This window comes from Carlito syrichta, unplaced genomic scaffold (assembly GCF_000164805.1).
Source record: "Carlito syrichta isolate Samal-C Ts95f unplaced genomic scaffold, Tarsius_syrichta-2.0.1 Scaffold311607, whole genome shotgun sequence".
NCBI lineage: Eukaryota > Metazoa > Chordata > Mammalia > Primates > Tarsiidae > Carlito > Carlito syrichta.
Window position 1 is genome coordinate 290,718 of NW_007255703.1, and position 25,594 is coordinate 316,311.

General features: G+C 49.7%; 1 protein-coding gene across 1 annotated transcript in view; it reads right to left on the minus strand.

Annotated features, from left to right (window-relative positions):
* Positions 1-1,245: 1,245 nt before the first annotated feature.
* Positions 1,246-25,594, minus strand: part of UNC93A (unc-93 homolog A (C. elegans)) — a 28,457-nt gene continuing 4,108 nt past the window's right edge. The window contains exons 2-10 of the mRNA XM_008068866.2: positions 24,249-24,430; positions 23,025-23,254; positions 20,753-20,878; positions 18,121-18,329; positions 15,709-15,844; positions 14,694-14,825; positions 4,848-5,112; positions 2,414-2,499; positions 1,246-1,406 (exon numbers count right to left, since the gene is read on the minus strand). Of these exons, the coding sequence (XP_008067057.2) occupies positions 1,246-1,406; positions 2,414-2,499; positions 4,848-5,112; positions 14,694-14,825; positions 15,709-15,844; positions 18,121-18,329; positions 20,753-20,878; positions 23,025-23,254; positions 24,249-24,430 (1,527 nt within the window). The remainder of the gene's footprint in view (positions 1,407-2,413; positions 2,500-4,847; positions 5,113-14,693; positions 14,826-15,708; positions 15,845-18,120; positions 18,330-20,752; positions 20,879-23,024; positions 23,255-24,248; positions 24,431-25,594) is intronic.

Consider the following 25,594-nt stretch of genomic DNA (forward strand, 5'->3'; position numbering starts at 1 on the left):
GGGTGGCTCTCATTTTTTATCAAAGACCACAGTCATCAGATGGCCATAGAAACACAAAACCTATCAAAGACAGTGTCCTCTACACTCTGTTCCTGGGCTGGGGACCCACGTGAAAATCCCTTCACATGTTAGTAACTAGAAAATGTGTCTCTTTTAATATGCTGGCGTGGCTCCTTTTATCAATACTATTGCAGTGAGTCCCCTACATATGAGCCTTCAAAGTTGCAAACTTTCAAAGATGCAAATGTGCGTTTCCATGTCCAGTCATGTTAGCTAGTTCACGTGTCAGTGGATGCCAGACATTTCTTATGTGAAAAGTATTATAAGTCAATTACAGTACATTACTGTACAGCCGATTGTGCTAGTTGGGTAGCTACGTTGGTTTTGTTGGACTTATGAACGAATTGGACTTATAACATGCTCTCAGAACGAAACTCATTCATAACTAGGGGACTTACTGTATGTAATTTGTGTTTCTTCTTTTTTTCCATGGCTGCCGGCAAGCTCACGGCTAATCTTGGTACATCACAGTACCTGCAGACCAGCCATAGGCTTGGGTCATTCACACACTCACTTTCTCTTTATTATATGCTCTTAACTTTTCATTTGTGTATTTAACCGTTTTCTTTTAGATACAGCTCTTGTTTTTTTAGAAACACTTGTATGATACATTGTGGCATGCATTGTTGTCTTTTTCAAAATTTGCCTTCATTAATACTCTGAGCAAGTAAGAGAAGTGTGTGTATTTGCGGCTGAGTCCTAGTGGGGATTTAAGATTGAAGAATCCTGTAAAAGCTTGGGAGAACTCATTGCAGGCTGGTCTCTAATTCCTGGGTTCAGGCAATCTTCCCACCCTGGCCTCCCCAAGTGCTGGGATTACAGGAATGAGACACAACGCCCTTTTGGAATAGTTACTTTCATTGTTTCATTGTAGTGTTTTATGGTAACACATTGTTTCAATTAATCTTTATGAAGTAGGAATATTCCCGTTTTCTACACTGAATACAGTACTAAGGAAAAGTAAGGTTAAATGACTTGCTTTGAAGGCTGGTTTCAATTCAACATTCCCGGCTAAGCACAGGTGGGACACAGGTCACCTAGGGTCACAGCCATCCACACTCCCCAGGACCAGGCAGAGTGAGAAGCTGCTTTGATTTCTCTCTCCAGAGTTCTCACCAGAGGTCTTGGGCACATCTGGAAATGTTTCCTTTCCAAAAGGTCAAGGGATGAAGAGACAGAAAAGTCCTAGGAGCCACCAGCCACCCAGACGCGGAGCAGCGGGAAGGCGCGTGCATGTATCATGACCACCCCAGGGATGGGCTGCAGGACAGCCAGAGCCTGTGCCAAGTATGACTGGAAACACTCCGAGGGGCTCAGAGGAGGCTCCGTCAGCAGTCTGGCGTTTTCTGGTAAATATCAATAGGAGCAAAACCAGAAAATGAGCTCAGCCTTGTGGGCGAATGCTGCTGGCCTCAGGTGGAATCTCCTAAACCAGTAAACTCTGTTCCAGGGACCTGGATACCCAGCCAAGCCGACTGTCTCACTTCCTTTTGTTTATTTATTTTTGAGTTGGAGTCTCACTCTTGCCCAGGCTGGAGTACAGTGGCTCCGTCAGGTTACCACATACTCTATCTGCTGGGCTCAGGCGATCCTTCCGCCTCAGTCTCCCGAGTAGCTGGGACTAGAAGTGTGCACCACCATGCGCAGCTGAATTGTTGATTTATTGTAGAGATGAAGTTTCGCTGTGTTGCCCAGGCTGGTCTCGAATCCTAGGGCTCAGGCAATTCTCCCACCTCTGCCTTTCAAAGTGCTGGGATTACAGGCGTGAGCCACCACACTGGACTCATCTCACTTCTTAAATGAAAGTGAAACATCTTCATTTAAGAAAATGAAACTGTGACAGGGGAGGATTGGCCTCGGGGCCTGTAACTCAGGGCAGGGCCTATCCACACACTTCTCAGGTTCCTGCCAGGATTATCAGGAATATACGGATGGGCCAGGGTACCCCCAGCATCAAATCCAGTCTTGGGGGGACCTAGCACTTCTGGCAACAGCACTGAGCACTGCCACCCTCCTTGAAGCCAGACCATTCACTCAGGGCCTCTCATCCTGTGTTTCATATTAAGCCATACAATGCATCACGTAAGCTCTAATAGCCTCCCTGCCTCCCTTAAAAACAATCTCCAGCCTCCCTTAAAACATTAGGATAAAATAAAAATCAAGCCATCTCACCTTCCTCCGTCTCGGGCTCTGAACCCCGGGGCTCCACACTGATGTGCACACGTCTCTTGAGCAGTCCCTCTGTCCCCGCACACACACAACCTGCCCACACACTTCCTGCCTCTCCTCTTGACTCCAGGGTCTTTTCTCACCAGTGCATCTGGCATCTCATTAGATAGGCTGGATCTGTTACCTCCAGGATACTCTGCAAGGGGCTCGTGACCCCAGAAGGTCCCTAAGTTGAAGTCCAGTTCCAAGTCACATGGAACCAAATCGTGACTTGCATGCAGGAGCACCCTCACCTATGACCCAAACCCTAATCTTCCAAGTGGGAGTAACCCTACGTGTCACCCAGTCCTTGACATGGCCTTTACACAGGTGTTTACTGAGCTTTCTCTCTTTCTGAAATGACCTCAGCCCTAGGCTGTGGGAAATGCAAAGGTGGCCGGGGCTCTTACAGACGGGGATAGTGTTGGGCGGCCGTGATATGCAGCAGGCAAGGGGGACCAAAGCACCTCGAGGTGAGTGAACAGAGAGCCCCACTTAATGGGGGTTACTGAAGACCACAGGGGTGAGTGGCATTTCACCTAGGTCTGGGAGGAGGAAGACAGTGTGGACAGAGACCCATGTGCAGCCTGAAGCAAGGTCCCCGCGGGAAAGAACTGGCCATTTAGGAGAAACACTGGGCTGGGCTGAGAGGGCTAGGAGACAGGATTAAAACCCATAGGCTGGAATGCCGGGGTCAGGAGGTGGGACTCTGTGCTCTACCAGTGGTGGTCAGGGTAGAAACCAGCAAAAGACTGGAGCTGGAGGGATGGACCCGCCTTCCTGCACTCCGGCAAAACCCTCCTCCGAATGGCCTGAGATGGGGGCCAGGCGGGCCCTGCAGGGGGGGGCAATTAGGAAACCAGAAGGAGAGCTGGGCTCTGGGAATGGAACAGGGCAACAGACCAGAAACAGGAGAACTGCAGGCCCTGTGCCCTGGCCAGGCAGTCAGTGGAGAGAGACGGCCATCTCAGCATAGCAACTGAGCCTGGAGAAGGGATGGGATATCCTAGCAGGCAGGAGAGAGGCCAAGCTGTCTGGGGCGAGTGGTGTTTGAGAGGATGGAAGGCTCAGTGCAGCTGTGAATCTGTATTTAGCCAACTTTGTATACCATCACTTCTTCCTCCTATTGACCTCCACCAGCCGGATGCAGGAAGGCATGTCTGTATCTGCTCACCTCTCCATCTACAGAGGTCAGCCTCCCCTTCTGTGACTCCAGAGTATCGAAGGAGCAACTGCATGATGAGTGAGTGAAGGGAGTGCTTTCTGGAGAGATCGAGAATGGGTTCATGATCCATTTTCTTCACCCAACAGACATTAGCACTGACTAGGACTACACACTAGACATCGAGTTCTTAAATTCCAGTAGGAGATGCTCATATGAAAAAATAAGTGCAGTGACATGCATCTGCCACCGGGTGTGTAGTTCACGCCTGTTATCCCTGCACTTTGGGAGCCTGAGGTAAGATTGCTAGAGTCCAGAGGTTCAAGACCCAGTCAACATAGCAAGACTCAGTCTCTACAAAAGTCAAAAAAATTAGTGGGCATGGTGGTGTGTGTCTACAGTTCCAACTACTTGGAAGGCTGAGGAGGGAGGATCACCTGAACCCAGGAGATCAAGGCTGTGGTGAGCCATGACTGTGCAATTGTACTCCAGCATGGGCAACAGAGTGAGACCTCGACTCACAAAATAATAATAAAATAAAATAACACGTATCTGGGAGAGCTGCCTTCACAGAAGGTCTAGAAGCAGCCTTGGGAGCACAATCCGAAGAGGACAAGTGCTCTGTGGGGAAGCCTCTGAGACAGTATAGAAGAGAAGGGTGGGGAGGAGTGGGAGGATCCCCTGTACTGTTTCCTTTTTGAAATTATTCTTGAAGACTTCCAGTAGCCTACAGCATGCTAACCTTCTTATTTGACGATTATGTGTGTGTGTGATCCAGGTGAGTACTTAGAACAAAAGTATCTGAATGAGAGGTAAGTCCATCAAATAATTGCATTTATTTAGAAGCAGACTCTGTGAGTTTCAAGAAACCCGAGCTTGAGCCTGGCTTTGTCATATGCTGTGTGAGGTGAGGTCAGTTGCATCGTCTCAGGATCCATTCATAAAATTATTGGCATTAGATGTTTAAAAGCTTGCCTGTTTGTAAAATCATGGGGTCAAGCTACTTTATTTTAAGCAGATTTCTAAATTGTAAAAACAACAAAAACCAGAGTAAGTCTATGATTCTAGACAAATTCTTGATTGGCTGAGAGCACTCTAATTTTTTTCTTTGATATCTAAAATTAAATTAATGGATGCTTTCATGTATACTCTTGAACTCTCTTGATAGGATAGTGGGCTGAAAACTTGTTAGAAGAGAAAGAAATACATAAAGATAGGGAAATGGCAGCATAGCTTCAGCAGGGCCAAATACTGCTGAGATCATAGAGAAGAACCAGCTCGACGCCCTGAGGTGTCTTCGGGTAACCGCTCCTGCTAACACGTCCTGAGTCCCCCCACCATGCCCTGAATCTTCCTGCCACGCCCTGAGTCCCACCCCCACACCCCGAGTCCTCCCCCCCACACCCCGTGGCCCTACATCTTTGTCTGCTTCTCTTCCTCCACGACGACCTGTTGTGTCTGTCCCGCAGCCAGCGGTGTGGTTGGGTTCTTGGCCTCCCAATATTCCACTGTCCCATAAGCAACCATGGTCAGGGTCAGGACGCCCAGCAGGATGTAGAGCTTGACGTAGACACACAGGAATGTGCTGTACCCAAAGGCGATGACGAAGCCCAGTGCCTCCCACAGGCGGTAGTTGGCAAAGGCCGCCTCCTTGTTCCTCTCGAACAGGACCCCGAAGAGAGCTGTGGAGGAGAGATGGGGTGAGAGACAGCAGGACTCCACAGGACCCTCAAAGGCTGAGGGGCGTGGTTCCCCTCTGGGAGGGGACATCTCCTGGTGGGTGCCTGAGGACAGAATCCACGACAGGTTAGCTGGAAGGAGTCCTGGCCCACGCCTCGCTCCCAAGAGAAGAACAGAGCTCAGAGCTGTGACTTGGTGGGATGAGGCGCAGCTACTTGCCGGCATCCACAGGCAAAGACAGAGAGAGGTAACAATCCTGTCAAGAGAGATGAGTGTGTTTCCACTCAGGGGCACATCAGAAGTCTGTGCATTGGCTCCGCAGATAAGGAACCCCACCTCAGGATGTTCAGGTGACACAGTAGAGGTAGCAACATCCCCAGCAAAGGGGGCTTTCAGGCCAAGTGCTCCCTACGGTGGCTCCAATGCAGAGGACCCCACCTGTGCCTCCTTGGAAGATCCCACATCAGCCAAACTCTCCTGAAGGACACCGAGGAGCCGGCCGCTCAGGAGAAACGACCTACGTCTGTGTTAGGAGGTGGGATGCATGCCCCAAACTCAGATCATGTTAAAAGTCCTAACTCCAGAATGCGACATCCTGGAGAAAGGGTGTTTTAGAGGGGATTACACCCATGAGGCCGTGAGTTGGGCCCTCCCTCAATCCAACGGGTGTCTCCGTAGGAAGAGGCAATTAGGACACAGACACACACAGAGAAAGGCCACATGAGGCCCCAAGGAGAAGATGGCTGTCTGCACACCAGGAAGCCAGGCCCTGGAGGAGCTCGCCCTGTGACATCATGTCGTCCAGCCTCCGGAACTGAGGGAAGACGTGCCTGTTGTTTCAGCCGCCCTGTTTGAGTGCTTGTTATGACAGCCCGAGCCGACCCTACAGTCTCACAAATGCTCCTAGGTTAAGGTAAGCTATTTTTTGCATCGTGCTGTGTGGCGACATCAGTGACATTTCTAACATGCCTAGGTGAAAATAGAGTGCCCATCTCCACGACACGGGGCAGCAGGCATGTTTGGGGGCTGGTGGTCAGGACCATGGATCCCCCAGCATCCCTGCGTCCTATGCAGGCCCTACCTCACCCAGGACACCTCAACCTCCTGGGCTGCACACAGGCTCCACCCCACGGGCCTGCCCTTCTTCCTCCATCCTGGAAAGAACCCCCACATGGCACCGTCCTGTCCCCTCCAGCCCTCTCAGGAGGCTTCCCATCAGCCCAGATAAGTGTCATCATTCTCTGTCCTTCTCCTCTTTCCCACCTCGTGACATTTCAAAGTGGAAGGGAGTGGGCAGCAGAGGGGTGGTCCTTTGGCATCGGAAAGCCGGGTCATTCTGGTGCCTTCTGCCCACTCGGGACCAGGTCACACCCATTGAGGGAGCCACGTCAGATGCTGGGCGGGGGTTTTGAAGGCTGGCAGCGAGGCCTGGGCGCGTCCCTTCTTCAGGAAAGTGACCTGTCCACTTTGGGCAGACTGAGCTTATCAGAAGTCCTAATCCAGTGTAGTTCCTTCATTATTTAGAAATAGGGTATGGTGGCTCCCATTTTCCAGCACTTTGGGAGACAGGAGGATTGCTTAAGCTCAGGAGTTTGAGGCCAGACTGGGCAACATAGTGAGACCCTGTCTCTACAAAATAAAAAATAATTAGCCTGGCACGGTGATGTGCACCTGTAGTCCCAACTGCCTCCCACGGGACAGCCACTGTCCACCCAGTGTGGAGACCCCAGGGAAAGCAGGGGCCGGGGCAGTTCCTTTCTTTCTTATGCTCGTGAGATTTATCTACAGCAGCTGCTTTTGCAGTTCCCTTGGGGAGGTAGCTGTCCCCAGACCTGGGAAAATTCCCCAAAGGCTGAGGCAGAGAGGAGAGAGATGGAGGGGTACAACAGCAGCAGAGAGGAGAGAGATGGAGGGGTACAACAGCAGCCCCAAGTGACCTCAGACAGCATGCAGGGCTTAGCCTGCCTCAGAAGCATGCTGCCTCCCTAGGAGCAGTCTAGGCTGTGAGCCCACAGGGCCTTGGGACAGAGATTATTTCTTTTTTGTGTGTGAACTCCACAGTGCCTAGCACAGCATAGGACACACACTGAACCCTGAGAGAAACACTGTCCCAAAACACAAGAACTGCCCGCCGCATTTAGGGGCAAGGCTGGGAGACCCCTGGGGTCCTCCAGGTCTGCCCCACTATGTGCAGGGAGGGATAGCCCAGCACGATTCCAGTGAGGCCTGCCTGCTTTCTATAGTCACAGGGAGGGAGAACTGTGTGGGGCCACCAACGTCTGCTGAAACTTGACCTGGGATGTCACCAGCCAGAAGGGGTTGCCCAGCAATTTTCCCCAGTGGGCCATGAGATCCATAGGAGAAGGTCAGGTCCCTCTCGTCAAGCAGTAATGTCACCGAGAGGGGCTTCCTGATGAACCCCAGGTAAAGGGCACAGGCTGTCCCAGTGAGCCTTCCTGTCACAGCACCAGGGAAGGACTGTCCTGTGGACAAGAGCCTAGGATGTCCACTCCGGCCTGAGAGGTATTCTCTTTCTTTCTAAGAACTTTCATAAAACATTTTTCGGGGCTTAAAGCAAGTGATGAGAAGTAGATGCCTGAAGGTTTATTAGGTGGTTTTTCTACAAAATATGTCACACCTGGATTTCTGGCTCCTGCTGGGGACGAATGCAGACTGTCCTGTAGTAGGAGTGCTCCTCACTTAGGCTACAGCATCTATCTTTAAACACTGTGTGTTTCTGGGAAGGCAGGAAGCTCTTTGGAACACGCAGAAGAGGGTGCCCTTCTTGCCGGAGTGTCTACCTTCACAGCAGGAAGGACCCACAGAGTCAGACAACAACATGCAGATCTCATTGGCTTCCAAGACTGTTCTAAAGATCTTTCTTCTGAGGCTGACTCTGAAAAATGGATCCAACAAGGTTCTAGGGAAGGAAATCCAGGTGAGATGTTCTGACCACACGTGGTAGGCCATTCCACATTCTGTCTGGATGGGCCCGACTGACCCTGGCAGGATTAGGATCAGAGTAAATGCACTGATTGCGTGGATGTCCCAATAATGCAGGTTACTCTCATCTTGAGCTTGCTCTTGGGGCCTACAGTTTGGTATTGCTCAAGGATTTCAAGAAGAAACGCAGACTGTGCTGTGATGTGGAGTCACCACTGTGCTCTAAGGAGACTGAGCCCCTGTCTCCCTTGATCAAGTCCCGTCTGGCTCCAGGCCAGATCAGCTCTGTAAGTGGTCATGTGCTCCCAAACCTCCCAAGTTTTTTCACAAACTTAAACTTTCTGGGCCTCTAATACCTCATATGCTAAGTGAAGAGCTTGGCATTTCCTGAGTCTCATTCCAAGACTAGACCCAAGTGAGGAGAACCACAGCAAAGGCAGAAAGGTCCAGACCAGGGGCGTCCAACCCTTTGGCTTCCTTGAGTTGCATCAAGTAAAGAGGAATTGTCTTGGGCCACGCATAAATTACATAATACAGTGAGCGTATATACATATATGCATGGGGTCCCAAAGAAAATAAACGCAAAAATACACATGATGTCGAGAGATTTTGTGGGGCCACATTGCTAGCTGTCCTGGGCCATATGAGGCCTGGGGAGCCGCGGGTTGGCCATGCCTTCTCTAGACAGTCTGTTGACTCACACCCCGGTGTTCAAAAGAGCCCAGGTGTGTTTGGGAGGGGGGAGGGGGGAGAGGGTAGATGGGACACAGAACTTGGAATCCAGAAGGTGGCTGAACATGGGCTCTCCCTCTGGCCACATAACAGTACCGAGGGACCCTAGGAGACCTGAGTAGCACTGGACAGGAAGTGATGGCCCCTGCTCCATCTCATCTCCTGAGCACAGCTCTGCCTACAGAAGCTGGATCCAAGCCAGCAGCAGGAGGAACCCAAGACCTGGGCAAGGCAGCCAGGGCTGCCTTTTAAGAAAATGCAGAGAGGGTATCTGAGGGAAGCCATTTGCCGCACTGGGGAATGGACATCACATGTATGAATGTCGTCAAGCCCAGCCTGGAGGAGGGGATGTCAACACCAGTGATCATTTGGCAAATCTGGGGTTTTCAGGGAATTCAGGAAGATTTGGTTCCTACTTAACCGAAACATAAAGAAAGCAACTCCTCTATCATGTCAAATGGCACAGAAATACCCACAGCTGATGACACAGTGGGGCGTGGCAGCTCATGCCTGCAATCCCAGTGCTTTGGGAGACTGAGGCAGGAGGAATGCTTGAGCCCAGGAGTTCGAGATCAGCCTGGGCAGCAGATTGAGACCTCATCTCTACAAAAAAATTTTAAAAATTAACTGGGTGTCATAGTGTGTGCCTGTAGTCTAAGCTACTCGGGAGGTTGAGGCTGGAGGATACCTGAGCCCAGGAGGTCAAGGCTGTGGTGAGCCATGATTGTGCCACTGCATTCCAGCCTGGGCAGGAGAGTGAGAACCCAACACACACATACAAAAAAAAGAAAAGAAAAAAATAAAAGAACCTGGAACAACTTGTAGTGCCAGAGAGTAAGGAAGTACTAAAATAAATCCACATACATATATGACGTGTCAAAAGAACATGGGAGTCAGTGAGAAAGAGATTTCAGTGGCTAAAGCTGGAACACTTCACATCAGAAAATAAACAGCATAGCACTGGGTTTTAACCCAAAGGATAAAGTAAATATACAAGCCCATGCTAGTGTAGAAAAGTGGCTTAAATACATAAATGGGGGCCAAGGGACAAATATTCCTTATGGAAGAATGATAATCAATATGTCCACATACCCTCTGCCCTCAAGAGGTGTAGACTAATTACGTCCCCACAAGTGTTGGCTTACTTGGTGACAGTCAGTGATGGAACTGACTACACAAAGGACAGGCAGTGCCTTTGCCCTGGGGATACCTGGCAGATGCCATGTTGCCCACATAGTCGAGGCCAATGTCACAGATGACAAGTCGTGTCACTCTTATGCACCCCCAATACGATGGGACAAGAAAGGTGCTTTACTCTGGGTCATCCTCCCAAAACCACAGCCCAGCCTAATCCTGAGAAGACACTGGATACATCCACAGTAAGGGACAGTTTATAAAATACAGTGCTCTTCAGAGCATCAAGGTCATGAAAAACAAGGAAAAGTGATGAAGGAACAGAGACAGGTGCAACATAGTATCCCAGATGAGCTTTTGGAGTAGAAGAAAAAAAAAATTAGCCGGGAAAGAGAGGAATCCAGATAGTCTGTGCTTTCAATAACTGGAAGATACCAACGTCAGTTTCTTCATTTTACAAATTTTCTGTGATTATGTATGATACTTAGCATTCGGAGAAACCGAGGAAGGGCCTATGGTGACTCTCTGTACCACCTTTGCAACTTTTCTGTAATGCTAAGTTACTTAAAAAGAAAATGTTTTGCTCTCCACCTGGCCTGTCTGACTCATCTTTCAACATGGCACAGGACTGATGGATCCAGGACTTGGTTTCTGTCCTCAGACGAGGGGACTCAGACGAGAAGCCAGGCAGGTTACATGAACAGGGCATTTAAAAGAAGTCAGATTTTTCTGAGTTTATCAACCTGAAAACAGCTAATAGGGCAAAATAGTATTTTTGATTTTATTTTATTTTTTGAGTCAGGGTCTCACTCTGTCACCCAGGCTGGAGTGCAGTGGCACAATCATGGCTCACCATAGCCTCGACCTCCTGGGCTCAGATGATCCTTCCGTCTCAGCCTCCTGAGTAGTCATGACTACAGGCAACTACAGGCACATGCCACCACACCTGGCTAATTTTTTGATGTGTTTATAGAGACGAGGTCTCGCTGTATTGCCCAGGATGACTTCAAACTCCTGGGCTCAAGCTCTCCTCCTGCCTCAGTCTCCCAAAGTCCTGAGATTCCAGGCACGAGCAACTGTGCCTGGTCAAAAGAACATTCTTAGACCAGATGTTCTGTCTCCTCACAGCAACACATGGATAATGGTTGCTTTGGCAACTGCACATCCTACATTAACTGTCTGGGGAACATGCAGATAGGAGGAACGGGCACAGCTCGGCAGCAGCAGAGCCTGGAGGGGTTCCTGGAGCCGGGAGCTTGGATAGTGCATTTCACAATCTTGCCCAGAAAGGAGGGGCTCGTGTGGTTAGGTCACCTGACCTGCTTCCAAGTTGGAAATGGAACTGATCGCTTTTAAATTGAACAGTAACGAAAGGCAGGACAGGCTGCACTGAATTTTATTCCATTTTGTCAATTGGGAAAGTATGTGGCTCGCATTTTCTCAAAAGAAAGATACATCCAGGGAGAACAGGATTAGAAATCCAACTTGCTATTTAAAAAAACAAAAACAAAAATAGGCCGAGCCTGGTGGCTCATGCTTGTAATCCCAGAACATTGGGAGGCCGAGGAAGGAGGCTTGCTTGAGCCCAGGAGTTCGAGATCAGACTAGGCAATATAGCAAGATCTTGTCTCTACAAAAAGTAAAAGAATTAGCCAGCTGTGGCGGTGTACATCTGTAGTCCCAGCTACAGGTATCCAGGTATCCCCAGGACAAAGGCACTGCCTGCCCTTTGTGCAGTCAATTCTGTCACTGACTGTCACCAAGTAAGCCAACACTTGAGGGGACGTAATTAGTCTCCACCTCCTGAGGGCAGAGGGTATGTGAAGATATTGATTATCATTCTTCCATAAGGAATATTTGCCCCTTGGCCCCCATTTATATATTTAATCCACTTATCTACACTAGCATGGGCTTGTATATTTATTTTATCCTTTGGGTTAAAACTCAGTGCTATGCTGTTTATTTTCTGACGCGAAGTGTTCCAGCTTTGGTCACTGAAAGCTCTTTCTCACTGACTCCCATGTTCTATTGACACGCCATATATGTGTGTGGATTTATTTTAGTACTTCCTTACTCTCTGGCACTACAAGCTATTTCTTTTCTTGTTTTCTTTTTCTTTTCTTTTCTTTTGTGTGTGTGTGTGTGTGTGTGTGTGTGTGTGTTGGGGTCTCACTCTCCTGAGCCCAGGAGGTTGAGGCTGCTATGAGCCATGATTGTGTCACTGCACTCCAGCCTGGGCAACAGAGTGAGACCTAACTAAAAAAAACAAAAACAAAAACAGAGAGAAAGTTGTTTTTGAGATGTGGCCAGAGCTGAAACAGGTTCCAGTTTGTCTTTCTTTTTTTTCTACTCTACTAGTAAGTAGAGCCCATGTGGGTGTGCTCTGCCCCACAGTGGCAGAGTCCAAGAGGGCTGGGAGGAGTCAGCGGGAGTTTAATTCTGGAACGTCACTCTCACCAGGATGACTGCTGTATTGACCCCTGCAAGACCTTCTCACGAATGTGAGGACACGTTCCCCAACAATTGTTTTGTTTTTGAAAATACTTTTACCCACACAAAAAGACATAAATAACTTCATGTTAAGTCAGTATCTCTTATGGAAGGGAGACTATTAACATGGACACTTGTGTTACGTTTTGGACCTCAGGGAACCTTGTAGAATTTCAATGAGGGAGGTTCCTGAGAGTATCTTACATCCAGAGAAAGAAAGGGAGAGTTAAAGCAATTGTTTATTCCTCGGGGAGAAGGAAAATCAAATGTTTGTTGCATTCATTTTAAACATCTAGAGAGTATTGTGTGGGATATTGTGCGGCTATTTGCCCCAATCCCTTCCTTTACTTTTATTTTTTATTTTTTTGAATTGGAGTCTTACTCTGTCACCCAGACTGGAGTGCAGTGGCATGCTCATGGCCACCACAGCCTTGACCTGCTGGGCTCAGGCGATCATTCCGCCTCAGTCTTCCAAGTAGCTGGAACTACAGGTGTGCACCATCATGCCTGGCTAATTTTTTTATTTATTGTAGAGACGAGGTCTCGCCAAGTTGCCCAGGCTGGTCTCAAAGCCCTGGCCTCAAGAAATCTTGCCTCCACCTCCCAAAATGCTAGGAATACAGGCATGAGTCACTGTGCCTGGCCTACTAATGTGTAAATACTTTTAAAACTTCAAGTAAGTTACATTTTGGGTGGTGGTATGGTATGTGCATTTAGAGCACCCACCAAATTACTCCCTGGCTGCTGTACCTCCAGGGGAGGTTGAAATAGATGCTGTCTGGTGCTTAGGGGGTCAAGTAGCTAGGATTCCTGCTGTGTCCTACAGGTGATGCAGTGTGCCACTGGTTTATAACCTGGACTGCCAATAACAGGCCAGTGAGTGTCTAGTATCTCCTTTCCACTCAACATGTGCTCTGTTAAGAGATACTGCAGCCACCGGGTCCTGGAACGCCCAGTCTATCCCTTTGGGGCTACCCAACTCAACACAAGCAAGCCGGGCAGTGGCACTGAGCCAAGCACACACTGCCATTTTGGCAACAAATCTCCTTAAGGCCTGTGTTACTGAGGAGGCAGAGAGGATTACGAACACAACTCCTGAGCCCACCAAGATAGGTTTGTTCAAAGGTAATTCTCCCAGCTGCCCTATAAGTAGGCAACACACTGTGATGGTGAGAAAAGAACTGGCCTGGGTACTTAGTCAGTGATCTCTGAGGTCGTGTGTGCTTTTTGCCCCCAGGTGCGAGGTGGGCCATTGGCATCCCATTCTGGACACTGTGGCCATAGCTCATTTGCAGATTTGCTTATTCCAGTTTGAGTCTCTGAGTATTTGCCAGATAATGAAGGATGTGATGTCTCTCTGAGGGAGGAGGGTCTCTTCTGAGTCACGCTCACCTCCAACGGGACCCTCAACCTCTTAGTCACACAGTGCTGCCTCTCTGGGCCTCTGACACTCTCGGGTCTTAAAGGGGGCTTGTGGGAAACTCGGGTTCCCATCCTGGGCCTGCACCTGTGTCACCTTCAACCACCCACAAGCCCCTCTGGCCACCGTCCCCCACACCACTCCTGCCTGCCTTCTCTCCCCAACAACCTGCCTCCAAAACTCTTCAGCTCATCAAGTGTGGAAACACAAGTGGCCCACTCACACCCAGCACCCACTGTCCCAGGCACACTGCCCCGTTCTATTGAGCCCTGCTTCAGGCTTTCTGTCCAGCCCAAGCCTGCCCTTCCCCATTTCTTAGACACCTGACCCTCCTGCCCTCTATCAGGGACCGCTCCTTGCCGGACTTCAACATGTCACCCCTACACCCTGCTGCCCTCCCGACCACCAGGCCAGTCTGCCGTATTCTGGGAGGAGGACTGTGGCACTCAGTCCCTTCCATTATCACAGAATGTCACTTCCACCCGATGACCAGCTCTCTCTCAAGGGATCGTGCTTCCTGCAGATAGCTCCTTCTCTGGACCTTGTCACCTCTGATTTGGGGCAAATTGGGCCACCAGCTGGACCCTGTCCCTCCAACACGACATGCCCCTCCCAGCCCCAGGAATTTCAGCCTCTGTGAGGCTGCCAGCCTCCCCCTCCTGTGCCTCTCACTAGCCTCCCTCGCAGCTACACCAGACAGGCAACACTGGAACCCTCCTGATCTATGTGTCCTCTGGTTCACCTCTTGCGGCCTAGGCTCACCTGCATCTGCAGAGCTCTGCTGCCCTGGCCTGCCTTCTGCAGCAGGAAAGCTGGTGGTCAGCTGCACCTGGAGATGGAAGGGAGGCTGGGCAGGGTACTCACCATTGTTCTGAGTCTGCCAGACAGCATCCGCCACACCCCAGAGACCAGGAAACACGAAGAACACAGCCAGTTGCTGGGTGTGAGGTCTCCACAGCAGGAGGGCTATGATACTGGACAGCTGGGTCACTGCACCTGGGACCAGAGGGGAAACAACTGAGGCCGCGGTCACTCGGCCCGAGGGGGTCAGAACATTGGACAGGTCAGGGCTGGAGCAAGCCTCTCCCTGAACATTCGCTTCCATGCTTGGACAATGTTTCCCTAAAATGCCCCAAGGAAGGTCTCCTCAGGAGGCACTTTGGCATTTAACTTGTGATCTGACGTTCCTGTCTGTAAAATGGGTACTGTCCACTTCACCGAGATTTGTAAAGATTACGAGGAAGCCATAGGCAGGGCCTCAGACCCCAGGTCTCTGGTCAGTGTTTCCCGTCTTCCTCTCTCCTGCTGCCTGGCCTCGGATCCAGCCTGACTGGGTACTGCTGTGTCAAGGCCTCACTTCACACGGTTCACACTGTCTGTGGAGTCTCTCCTTTCCTTTCCTTCCCCCCAAAATGGAAGGTGGATTGCCCAGAATGGAGTCCACAGCTTTAAAAGGCTGGTCTCTATCTACTGCATTAAGATGCTGTGAGCCCAGCATGGCTAAAGGGGACTGTCTGCCCCATCCTGACTGTCCCCTTATGGCCCTGCACTCACCTGGGTGTCCTTGTTTGTGCCTTCCAGACCTGCATTGCCCAGCCCAACTCTGGTTACACACCCCGTGGTGCCCATGTGCAGCCAGTGCTCACAGCAGGAGCTACCTCCTGCTGGCGATGTGCCCCAGAGCCCTGCACAGAGGGGAAGCACACCTCCTGCTTGTGAGGGAATGAAGGAAGGAGGGAATGAATGAATGCCTCTCAGTGGGGCTTTGCTGATCTCAGAGCAGTGTCACAGACACTCTCCTGGCCCTTCCCTGAGCCTGTGAGCTAGTGCACATCCTCACAACTGCACATGGCAGGCATCAGCCCACGTGGCTACCTACCTAGCACGTACAGCAGGATCCTGCCCGTGTACTGGGAGACCTTTCCATATAGTAAGGAGCACAGTGCATCAGTGGTTGAGAAACAGATCATCACATAGCCCACGAACTGGATTCCCAGGGCGCAGGTGACGTAGGACTGCAAGGGGGAGGGAGTAAAGAGCATCATGGGTGCTAGGGAGAGGGAAGGGGGAGCAGAGGGTGCACAGAGACTGGGGAGGGAGAGGGAGAAACCTCCCCTGGGCCAGCACTGCAGCTGCAGTGGCAGCTTGGAGCATCCAACCTATGACCGGTGATGGGCCAGTGTGGCTGGACCTTCCCGTAGAGCCTGCAGCTCCCTGAGAAGGAGAGTAAGGCTGACATTTGTAAGAAAGTCCTCTTAGGAACAAGGACTAAAAATAAACAGTTTGGGCAGACATCCAGACAAAATTTCTTCCCACACAGTCCCATCTGTAGGCAGTGACATGAACATTATTTTATAGATGCCAAGACAGTGCATTCATGATAGGGTTGCTCATTTCATGGGGTGTCTAGGATAGTCAAGATAGAAAAGGAAGGGAATCTCCATAGCAGAGACTAGATGAAAGATAGGCACCCTTGCCCTTCATGGTGGGTTACAGCCCAGCCTCTGTCCGGGTGTCCACTCAGTCCACCACCTTGCTGTCATGGGCAGTGTTGAGGACCAGTGTGCAGAAAAGGGATGGGACTAGGAGGCTGTAGCTGCAGCCACGTGAGAAGGTGACAAGGACAGATCCAATGGGAAGAGAAGGGGCTATGTCCAAAACACCAAGTGGACTTTTGGTCAACTTGTTGTCACTCTCTGAGCCCCTAAGACTCTCCACCAAGACTGTCCTAGAAGTAGCTTTGCCTGTTGCAGGGACACATGTGAACTGAGAGATGCTTGTGTCTTGTCTGAAGTTCAGATTTGACTGTGTGAGCTGCCTTTTCATCTAAGTTGGCAATCCTGCCTGGTGGGGAGGAATGGAGGGAGGAAGTTTCCTCCATGAGGGAGGGCAACCTTTGAGGGCAGAGCCATCAGACACTGGCTGCTGGTCCCACCCTGACCACAGGTGTTGACAGCCCTCAATGCAGTGCATCTGCTGTCTTGAGAGAGAGGACCTTGGCCCTCATCAAGTGAAGAGTGGGTTCTCAGGACTAAAGCATCCCTATGTGTTCCCCACCCCAGTATCTGCCAAGTTCTTCAGAGCAGGACACCAGCCTGCCAGGCAGACTAGAGGGATAGAGACTTAGTCAGAGGGTCCCTAATGGAAGGTGGCTGTGGAGGTCTGGCTGGGCCACCCCCAGAAGCCAATGGTTACTGTGAGTCCAGTGTCCCTGTGTTGCTCTAGTCAGCCTAAAGAGGGGCTTCTCACATGCCCACACGGTGGCTGGGCAGCAAGCAGGCAAGACGGGTGACTGGGGAGGGATGGTGATGAGAGCAAACAGGGAGACAAAGTCCGTCTCTCCTTGTTGATTTCTAGATTGATTCATGATCTGGAAACTAGAGGGTTAAGGACTTTCAGAGTTATTCATGGACTTAGTGTGTTCCCTATTTTTAAGCTCAAAACTAAGAACAGAGGGAGAGAGCAGGCAAGCAGACACAGTGACTATTACACGTGGCGAGTCACCAGCTGCCGGCTCCACAGCTCCGCCCTCTTCCTAGGAAGATGCATATCTCAAGCAAGAAGTCTCCCTTGAGATAAGAAGTGAAGCTCATGCGAGTTGGAAGTTGGTTGGAAGCCGATATCTCGAGTCATGAACTCAACTGTGGCAGGGCTGGGCACACAGGAGTCCCATTTCCACCAGACCTTCCTGTGGGTGCTTTCCCTGCAGGTGTAGACCCAGTTATGCTATACTGTGGGTGTAGACACAAGTGTGCCATTCTTACAGGTACAGACACAAATGTTCTGTCCCTCAGGTACAGACACAGGAGTGTCCTCCCTGCAGGTATAGACACAGGTGTGTTATCCTGCAGATGCAGACACAGGTGTGCTGTTTCTCAGGTACAGACACAGGTATGCCATCCCTCAGGTACAGAGACACAGGTGTGTTATCTTGCAAGACACAGATGTACCATCCCTCAGGTACAGACAGAGGTGTGTTATCCTACAGAGACAGACACAGGTATGCCTTCCCTTCAGGCAGACCCAGGTGTGTTATCCTGCAGGTGTAGACACAAGTGTGCTGTCCATCAGGTACAGACACAGGAGTGCCCTCATTCTAAGTGCAGACACAAGTGTGTTATCCTGCTGATACAAACACAGGTCTGTTATCTTGCAAGTACAGACACAGATGTACCATCTCTCAGGTACAGTCACAGGAATGCCCTCCCTGCAGGTGCAGACAGAGGTGTGCCTTCCCTCAGATGCAGACACAGGTAAGGCCATGACTCCCCACTCATGCTGTCTCACTTACCCTTGTGTATTCTCCGGAGAGGAACCCTTGCTGCAACCCACTGTACAGTGGCAGCAGAACCAGGAGGCAAAGGCGTTTGTCTCTCAGAAGCTTGAATGTTGACAGCAAAGTGGACCAGAAAGGCAATGCTTTCTTCTCTCCATCACTGTGAATGTCTCGTATGGGCTCAAGGAACACAGCTATTAGCAGAATGGCCAGAACACCGCTCCCTGAAAGGACGCAGAGGGCACATGTCTCAGCCTTCCTGGGATCCACACATAAACATATACACGTGGTGGGTTTGATTCCTCATGTGTCCTTCCCCAACAGAAGGTAGCTCGGATCCTGACTCCAGGTGACACCAGACACACCGAACTTAAGAGTTCAAACATCAAGTCCCACTTGATCCTATTCGTTCCATGATTACTTCTCGACCTCCCAGCTTTCCTGTGAAACCTGCTGCAACAGGGCAGGATTGTCTTCACTGGCAAAAAATACAATTAGGGAGAGACCCCAGATGCCCTTATTGTTCTGAACACTGGTCCTGGCCCTCTCATCCTACTCCTTGAAGAAACAAATTTTTTTTTTCTGGATATTGAGTCGCATGAGGGCACCATTGGCTATGTTTCTCACTTGTTCCAAACCTCTTTGTGCAAAAGCCCTTCGGTAAGAGCTGGTTGAAGACACTAAGGCAAGTGCCAACTCTGGTTAATATTGTGCACTGAAAGAAAATAAAGAAGGAATCCCTGTGTCTAAGATGGGAACAAATCCCCCAATGTAAATGATAGCAAGCAAAAAAAAAACCAAGGTGCAGAGCTTTGTGCTAATACCACTTGTTTTTACTAAGGATGGACATCAAGATTAACTTGCTGATATGTGCATTAATATGTCTAGGGAATGAAGTGGACATAGCTTTTCTATGGGCCCAGAACTGAGGCCTGAGGGACAGTGGTGAGGAGACCTCACTGCATGCCCTTTTACGGTAGAGTGGTTCCCCCTCATTCCAGGGGCACACGGTCCAAGGCCCAGGGAGTGCCTGGACCTCAGTGGTACAAACTCCACATACACCTGATAACCATGATGGCTACTCGGTGATTAAAGTGGGAAATGTCTACACCTTGGAGATACTGGACAAAAGGGTCTGCTGCCAGAAGACACAGTGAGGCTTGCTCCTGTGGCAGAAGGACAGAGAGTGACGAAGGTTCTGGAGGCCACACTGATGCAGAAAGAGCACTTTTCTGCAGCCTGTGCTGTTCTTCTAGAACACAGCCTGCCGGCCAAAGCTTATCCACCACCTGCTTTTGTAGATAAAGTTTTCTTGGCACATGGCCATGCTCATTTGCTAGCATATTGTCTTTGGCTTTTCCCTCACTACAGAGATAGAGTGAGCAGTTGCAACAGAGACCGTATGATCCTCAAAGATCTCTTTAAAATGACAGCACATCTACTGTCTAGCCCTTCACAGAGAAAGCTTGCCGACCCCTGCTCTGAAACTCTGTCATTTCATGAACTGGAGACGTCTTTGCTGATGGCTGCTGGAAATGGCAGAGCTGAAAGAAGCCTGAGGGTCTGACTCAGCCCAGTCCTGAGACCCCTGGCTTCCTTGCTATGTAGAAGGGTGGGTGGAGGAGAATAGAGGGAGCACAGACCTGGCTGACCTTGCTGGCATGTGGATGGGAAACAGGACTCTCTGGGAAAATGTGACAACCATTTCAGTTGGCAAAAATTTAGAGACTAGAGCAGCCACAGTCTACTCCTCACTGATCCCTTCTCCTCGCCTTCCACTCACAGCTAAAACTACTCAGCCTGGCCAGCACTCTCCCAAACTGCTCTCTTGATGAACTTTGGCAGCCTCTCAGTGGCTGAGACCCTGGGTCCAGTCTCCTTTCTGAGCCTTCCAGGGCCTTGTCACTCTTGACCTTGTCAAACCCCCTCCCCAGCTGCTCCTGCAAACTTGGACACCCCACAAGACCCTGACTTTGCTTTCTGTCTCCTTCAAAGGCCCTTGTCCCCTGTGCACCCCTCAGTATTGGTACATTGGGGGTCAGCTGAGTCCCTGCTCCCTAATGATTCTTCCTTGCTACCTTGTGACCAGTGATGGAAGCACTAGACCCCAACCAGTCTTTCAGCAAGAGTCATTCAAATACATTACACACACACACACACACACACACACACACACACACACACACACACACACCCCAATTTATACAGGTTAGTTTTCAGGGTCACTTGGGCATAGTTAAAATACCAATATCCAGTCCACCAATAACCTGGTCTACACAGAGTTGTCTGCTATGGTGGCCATCAGCCTCCTATGGCACTGAGCACTTGCAGTGTGTCTGGTGAGACTTAGGAACTGAATTTTAAATTTAGTCAATTAAAATGTAAATAATCACATGTAGTTCCTGGCTACAGTGATGGAGTCCACAGATGTCAAACAATTTTGTCATCACAGCATACTCTGTTAGCACTGGTCTACTATGTTTTATTTAATGTGGAATATACCTGAGTGTAATCCAGCCCAGTGCATTTGCAAGAGTTTCCAGATGAAGGAAAATGACTTAAGTTAGGGATAAGATACTTGTAAACACAAGAAGGAGGTTTGGCTCTGTGTCATTGAGGACCTCAACCTATGTGGTGGAGTACATACCAGTGTAGATGCCCAGTAGAGTGTAGATCAGCTCCTGAGAGGGGCGCTGGGTGCTATTGGTGGATGCTGTGGCCATCAGGCAGTCACTGGCCCCACAGGACACAAGCTGCTCTTCTGGGATGGCCTCTGTGAAGTCAAAGCAAACAGAAAACATGAGAAGGTGGGTAACTTGATACGACATAGACTCCTGAGAATAGAAGTGATGGTGGAGAGGAAGGTGGACACCCTGAGTGAGACATCACAACAGATCACATGAAAGGAGCAAGTGCTCAAGATACATTTACCCCCACACTCCAAGTAAGACTTCACAACAGGTCATGTGAAAAGATCAAGTGTTCAAAATACATTTACCCTACACTCCAAGCGAGACATCACAACAGGTTGTGTGGAAAGAACAAATACTCAAGTTACATTTACTCCCACACTCCTAATGAGACATCACAACAGGTTGGGTGGAAAGACCAAGTGCTCAAGATACATTTGCCCCCACACTCTGAGTGAGATATCACAACAGGTCATGTGGAAAGACCAAGTGTTCAAGATACATTTACCCCCATACTCCAAGTGAGACATCACAACGGGTCACATTGAAAGACCAAGTGCCCAAGATAAATTTACCTCCAGGAACGTGTCCCTAGATTTGGCTTTAAGACACTGGCTTGGAGGCAGAGCATCACGTTAGTGTTCTGGAAAGATTCAAAGAAGAACAAGCATGGAATACATGCCAGTTACTTGTTATATTACTTTCCCGACATAATTAAAATTTTTCAACTTTTCAAAATTAGTCAAAAAGAAAGAAAGTACATCAAATTTGATGTCAGGAATGCTGGATTCTGTTTCATATTCATCTGTAACCGGTTCCATGACCTTGGGAAAACGATTTCATAGCTTGTTTTTGAAAGCAAATGTTAGTTTCCCAATCTGTTAAAAGAATACAACCAACAACTTTCTGTCAGAACTCCTGTCCAGATCTCTGAGGGAAAAGATATAGCAGAAGAAAGAATATTCAGTGTTGTACTGTTTTTGCAACACTTATTTCATAACATACAACTTGAAAGAATCTTCTAGGCTATTCAGACAGCAGACAGCAGAAGAAGGTACAAAACAAGGGAAAAACTCTGTGGTGCCCTCCCACCACTTTGACCCTCTGATTCTGTGTCCTGTGCTCTCTTGGAGGATTAAGCTCACTTACTGGGATGTCTCAGAAAGTCAACCCTGTTACTCCATACTGATCGTTATGTAGAAGCTAAAGTCTAACCTCAGTTTCTGTTTCATTATTGCAGATGGCAGCAGCTGTTGGGAGTAAGAATTGATATACATTAACCCATTGTTTTCTTCTTCAGATTCCTTTAGCAAGGAATAGTATCATGTGAGAAAAAGGGAGAGGGATTTTGTCTACAGGGTTTCCCAAAGGTGGAAATTTTTATGGGATACCATAATGGAAAACCTGGATGAAGAGAGAAATAATCCTCATCCTAATCAGGAGAGCTAGATTGCTTTTTACTCCACTGGGAAAGGTGTCCTGTAAGAATTGAAGAGATTTATTTCCTCTGCCCTGGGCTTAAAGTTTCAGCATGAACATCACGAGTACAGGCATGAGACAGATATGCACTTTACACCCATGTCTGGACAGAGACAGGTGGATTATGGACCAACCCATTGCATGTCCAGGTCAGTAGTGGGATTATTTTTTACCCCACTGGGAAAAGTTTCCCATAAGAATTAAGAGATTTATTTCCACTGCCCTGGGCTTAAAGCCTCAGCATGAACACCAAGGTACAGACATAAGACAGATATGCACTTTATACCCATGTCTGGACAGAGACAGGTGAATTATGGCACCAGTCCATTGCATGTCCAGGTCAGTAATGGGATTGGGGGCTAGCATGTAACATTTGAAAAACTAGTCCAATTCATTAGGAAAATAAACCAGGCAAACGCTTCTTAGTCTAAAAAGGATAGTTGTATCTTCATGGACCTGAATTTCACCAGCAGTGGCCCTCAGTTTCCCCATGGCACCTTTTCCCAGGAGTTCCCCGGCCCTGTGGAGACCCCCAGGCAAGATACAAACCCTATGTCCCACCCAGGGAGGAGAGGTGTTGGGTGACTCTGAAGTGCAGGCAGGTTGAGGATGCACCTGTGGGACCCGACTCCCCTGCCCAAGTTACAGAATTAAGACAGGTGCATGAGTGGAATCAGGGCCCCTCTCTCAGGGGTCATCCCCAAGATCCTGTGACTCTTTGTAATGACTGTTCTTTCCTTTCCTTTTTACCTTGACTGGGGGTCTGGCCAAACACCAGAGATGAGATCAAATTGCCCCACACGCCAGATGACTGGAATATGAGGAAGAAGATGCCGAAGTACTGGTTCACCACATCTTTGCCGAGCTTTCCCACCTTCTTTGCGTACGTGTTCCCCATAATCGTGAGGTATGTGCAGTGGGCAGCCCACAGCGGAGCTGCCCCAAGCCCCAGCAGTATGGAGGTGGGAATCAAAGTGTACCTGTGAAACAAAATGCAAACATATTGTACTGCCTGTGAAATAAAAAACAAACACATGGTTCCACCTGTAAAATAAAGCACATAGGGTACATTGGTCCCCTCTGTTTCTTTGTGTATTTGGGAGAAGGAAACACCATGTCTGATCCCTTGCAAGCATGATTATGTTTGTTGATTGGCTGGTGGGTGGATTCACCATTAGACTCACATAAATGGGCAAAATCAGCAACTATTCTGTTTCGGGATGATTTGCAAAAGTGAAAGTCAAGGCCAGCAAAGTTTTCTTGTTTTTGGATGCGATTACATACAACAGACTTAGGCGAACACAGGAGCTGGGTGGGTTCTAGATGTTGTTAATAAAAGCATGGATGGATGGATGGATAGATGGATGAATGGATGCATTGATTTTGCCCTCCCCAGCAGAGATTCTGAATGAAAAATCTATGGTGACAGCAAAAGACGAATGTGAAGCCATCAGAATCTGTATGTCCTGTGTTACAGCCAAGGGTCCCTCAGAGTTGCTTGGTTGATGTATTCCTGGGGACAGGGGCATGGAACTAGAAGTCCTTAGAGCCTGGTTTTTGCGATCCGTTTCACCAGGAGCAGGTTGGCCCCAGGCGGTGTCCCCAAGGACCATCTCTGGCTGTAGCCTCCCTCTAATGATGGAATGAGGGCAGGTTTGGGTCCATTGGTTACATTCTGGCTATGTCTCCATGAGACTCACTCTCTATGTCTAGATTAGATGTTCCTGTTGTTTCTGGGGCCATACAAGTGACCTGGTGTGGAGAGGGAAGCTGAGGCCAGGACAGAGCCCAAGAAATCATCATCAGAGTCAGGAGGAGGAGATGGAGCTGGTGGGGGACAGAAGAGGCTAGGTGGGAAATAAAAAAGCCATGTATCATCCTGTCTCACAGACAAAGGCAGTGAGCATGCTTCAAAATGAAATCAACTGACAACAATCAGGACGCGGATGCTGGGTAGGGCAGGAGGGGTCCTACCAGCTGGCCATGAAGTTGCCCAGGGAGAAGGCCAGATAGCCACACATGGACACGGCGATGGTCCACTTGCAGCCAAGGCTCTTGATGAGGATGGGCGGGAGAAGCATGGAGGACAGCAGGACAGCACCATAGAGGGTGCTCAGCGCCGTCACGCCCAGGCCTTCCTCGCTGTACAGGCTGCTCTGTGGGGACAAAGCAGCCTTGTTAGAGGACATAGATGGGCTTGAGGATGAGGGGGACCAGTCACGGTGGATTCCCAGGGACCATAGGCACAAGAACACCACAGGTCCCAGGAACACCAGCAGCAGCTCCCTGCATGATGACCTCTTCATCAGCTGGTGGGAAGAAGGCCCAGATAAATCCCAAAGGAACAAGTCAGTGCTTCTGAATACCAGGAAGAGGGGAAGTGCTTGTGTTGGGGGTGGCTCTGAGAAGCCCTCATGAATTTGTGGATCTCTTCCTCCATCTTGGGGGAGAGGGATAGCTGGGGACTTCCGCCCCCATCTCAGGTGAGTGGAGAGTCTGGGAGCCTCTGCCCCCATCTTGGAGGAGAGGGGAGGCTGGGACCTCTACCCCCGTCTTGGAGGAGGGGGAGGCTGGAGACCTCTACTCACATCTCAGGGAGAGGGGAGGCTGTGGGCCTCCGTCTCAGTCTTGGGGGAGAGGGGAAGCTGTGGACCTCTGCTTCCATCTTGAGGGAGAGGGGAGGTTGTCGACCGCTGTCCCCATCTCTGGGGAGAGGAGAGGCTGTGGACCTCCACCTCCATCTCAGGTGAGAGGGGAGGCTGTGGACATCCGCCTCCATCTAGAGGGAGGGGGAGGCTGTGTGGGTGAGGGGCCTGGGAAGGACTCTCCAGTCGCCCATGGGAGAGAAAGACTCACTCTGTTCAGAGTTCAACTCCACTTCTCCCACTAACCGTGCACATGGAGATGCAGGCTCCTCTCACTGGCGTCACTGTCAGTGCCTGCCTGGCAGAGCCTGGGTGTGAAGTGGAAAGTTCAAACGAGGACCAAGCCAGGTTGGCGAGAGCAGTCCCAGGGCAGAGTCTGGCTTTTACAGTTAAGGAAAAGTCAGCAAAAGCGTTCCTTTCTCTTCTTTCATTTGTAAGAGGAAAGAATGGAAAAGGAGGACTAGGTGGTGAGGGAAGAGAGGGAAGGATGGACAATAAAGGGGAGGAGACGGAATGTGGGGCCAGAGCAGCGCCCTCTGGGATGCTGTCTGCCATATTGGCCTCTGAGTCACCCCAGTTCCGGGAAGGCCTCCAAGATTTCCAGTCTAGCTCTTGTTCCTTGTGAAAGGGCAGACACATAAAGTAAATCCTGCCCGTAGGTCAAACGGCCTTGAC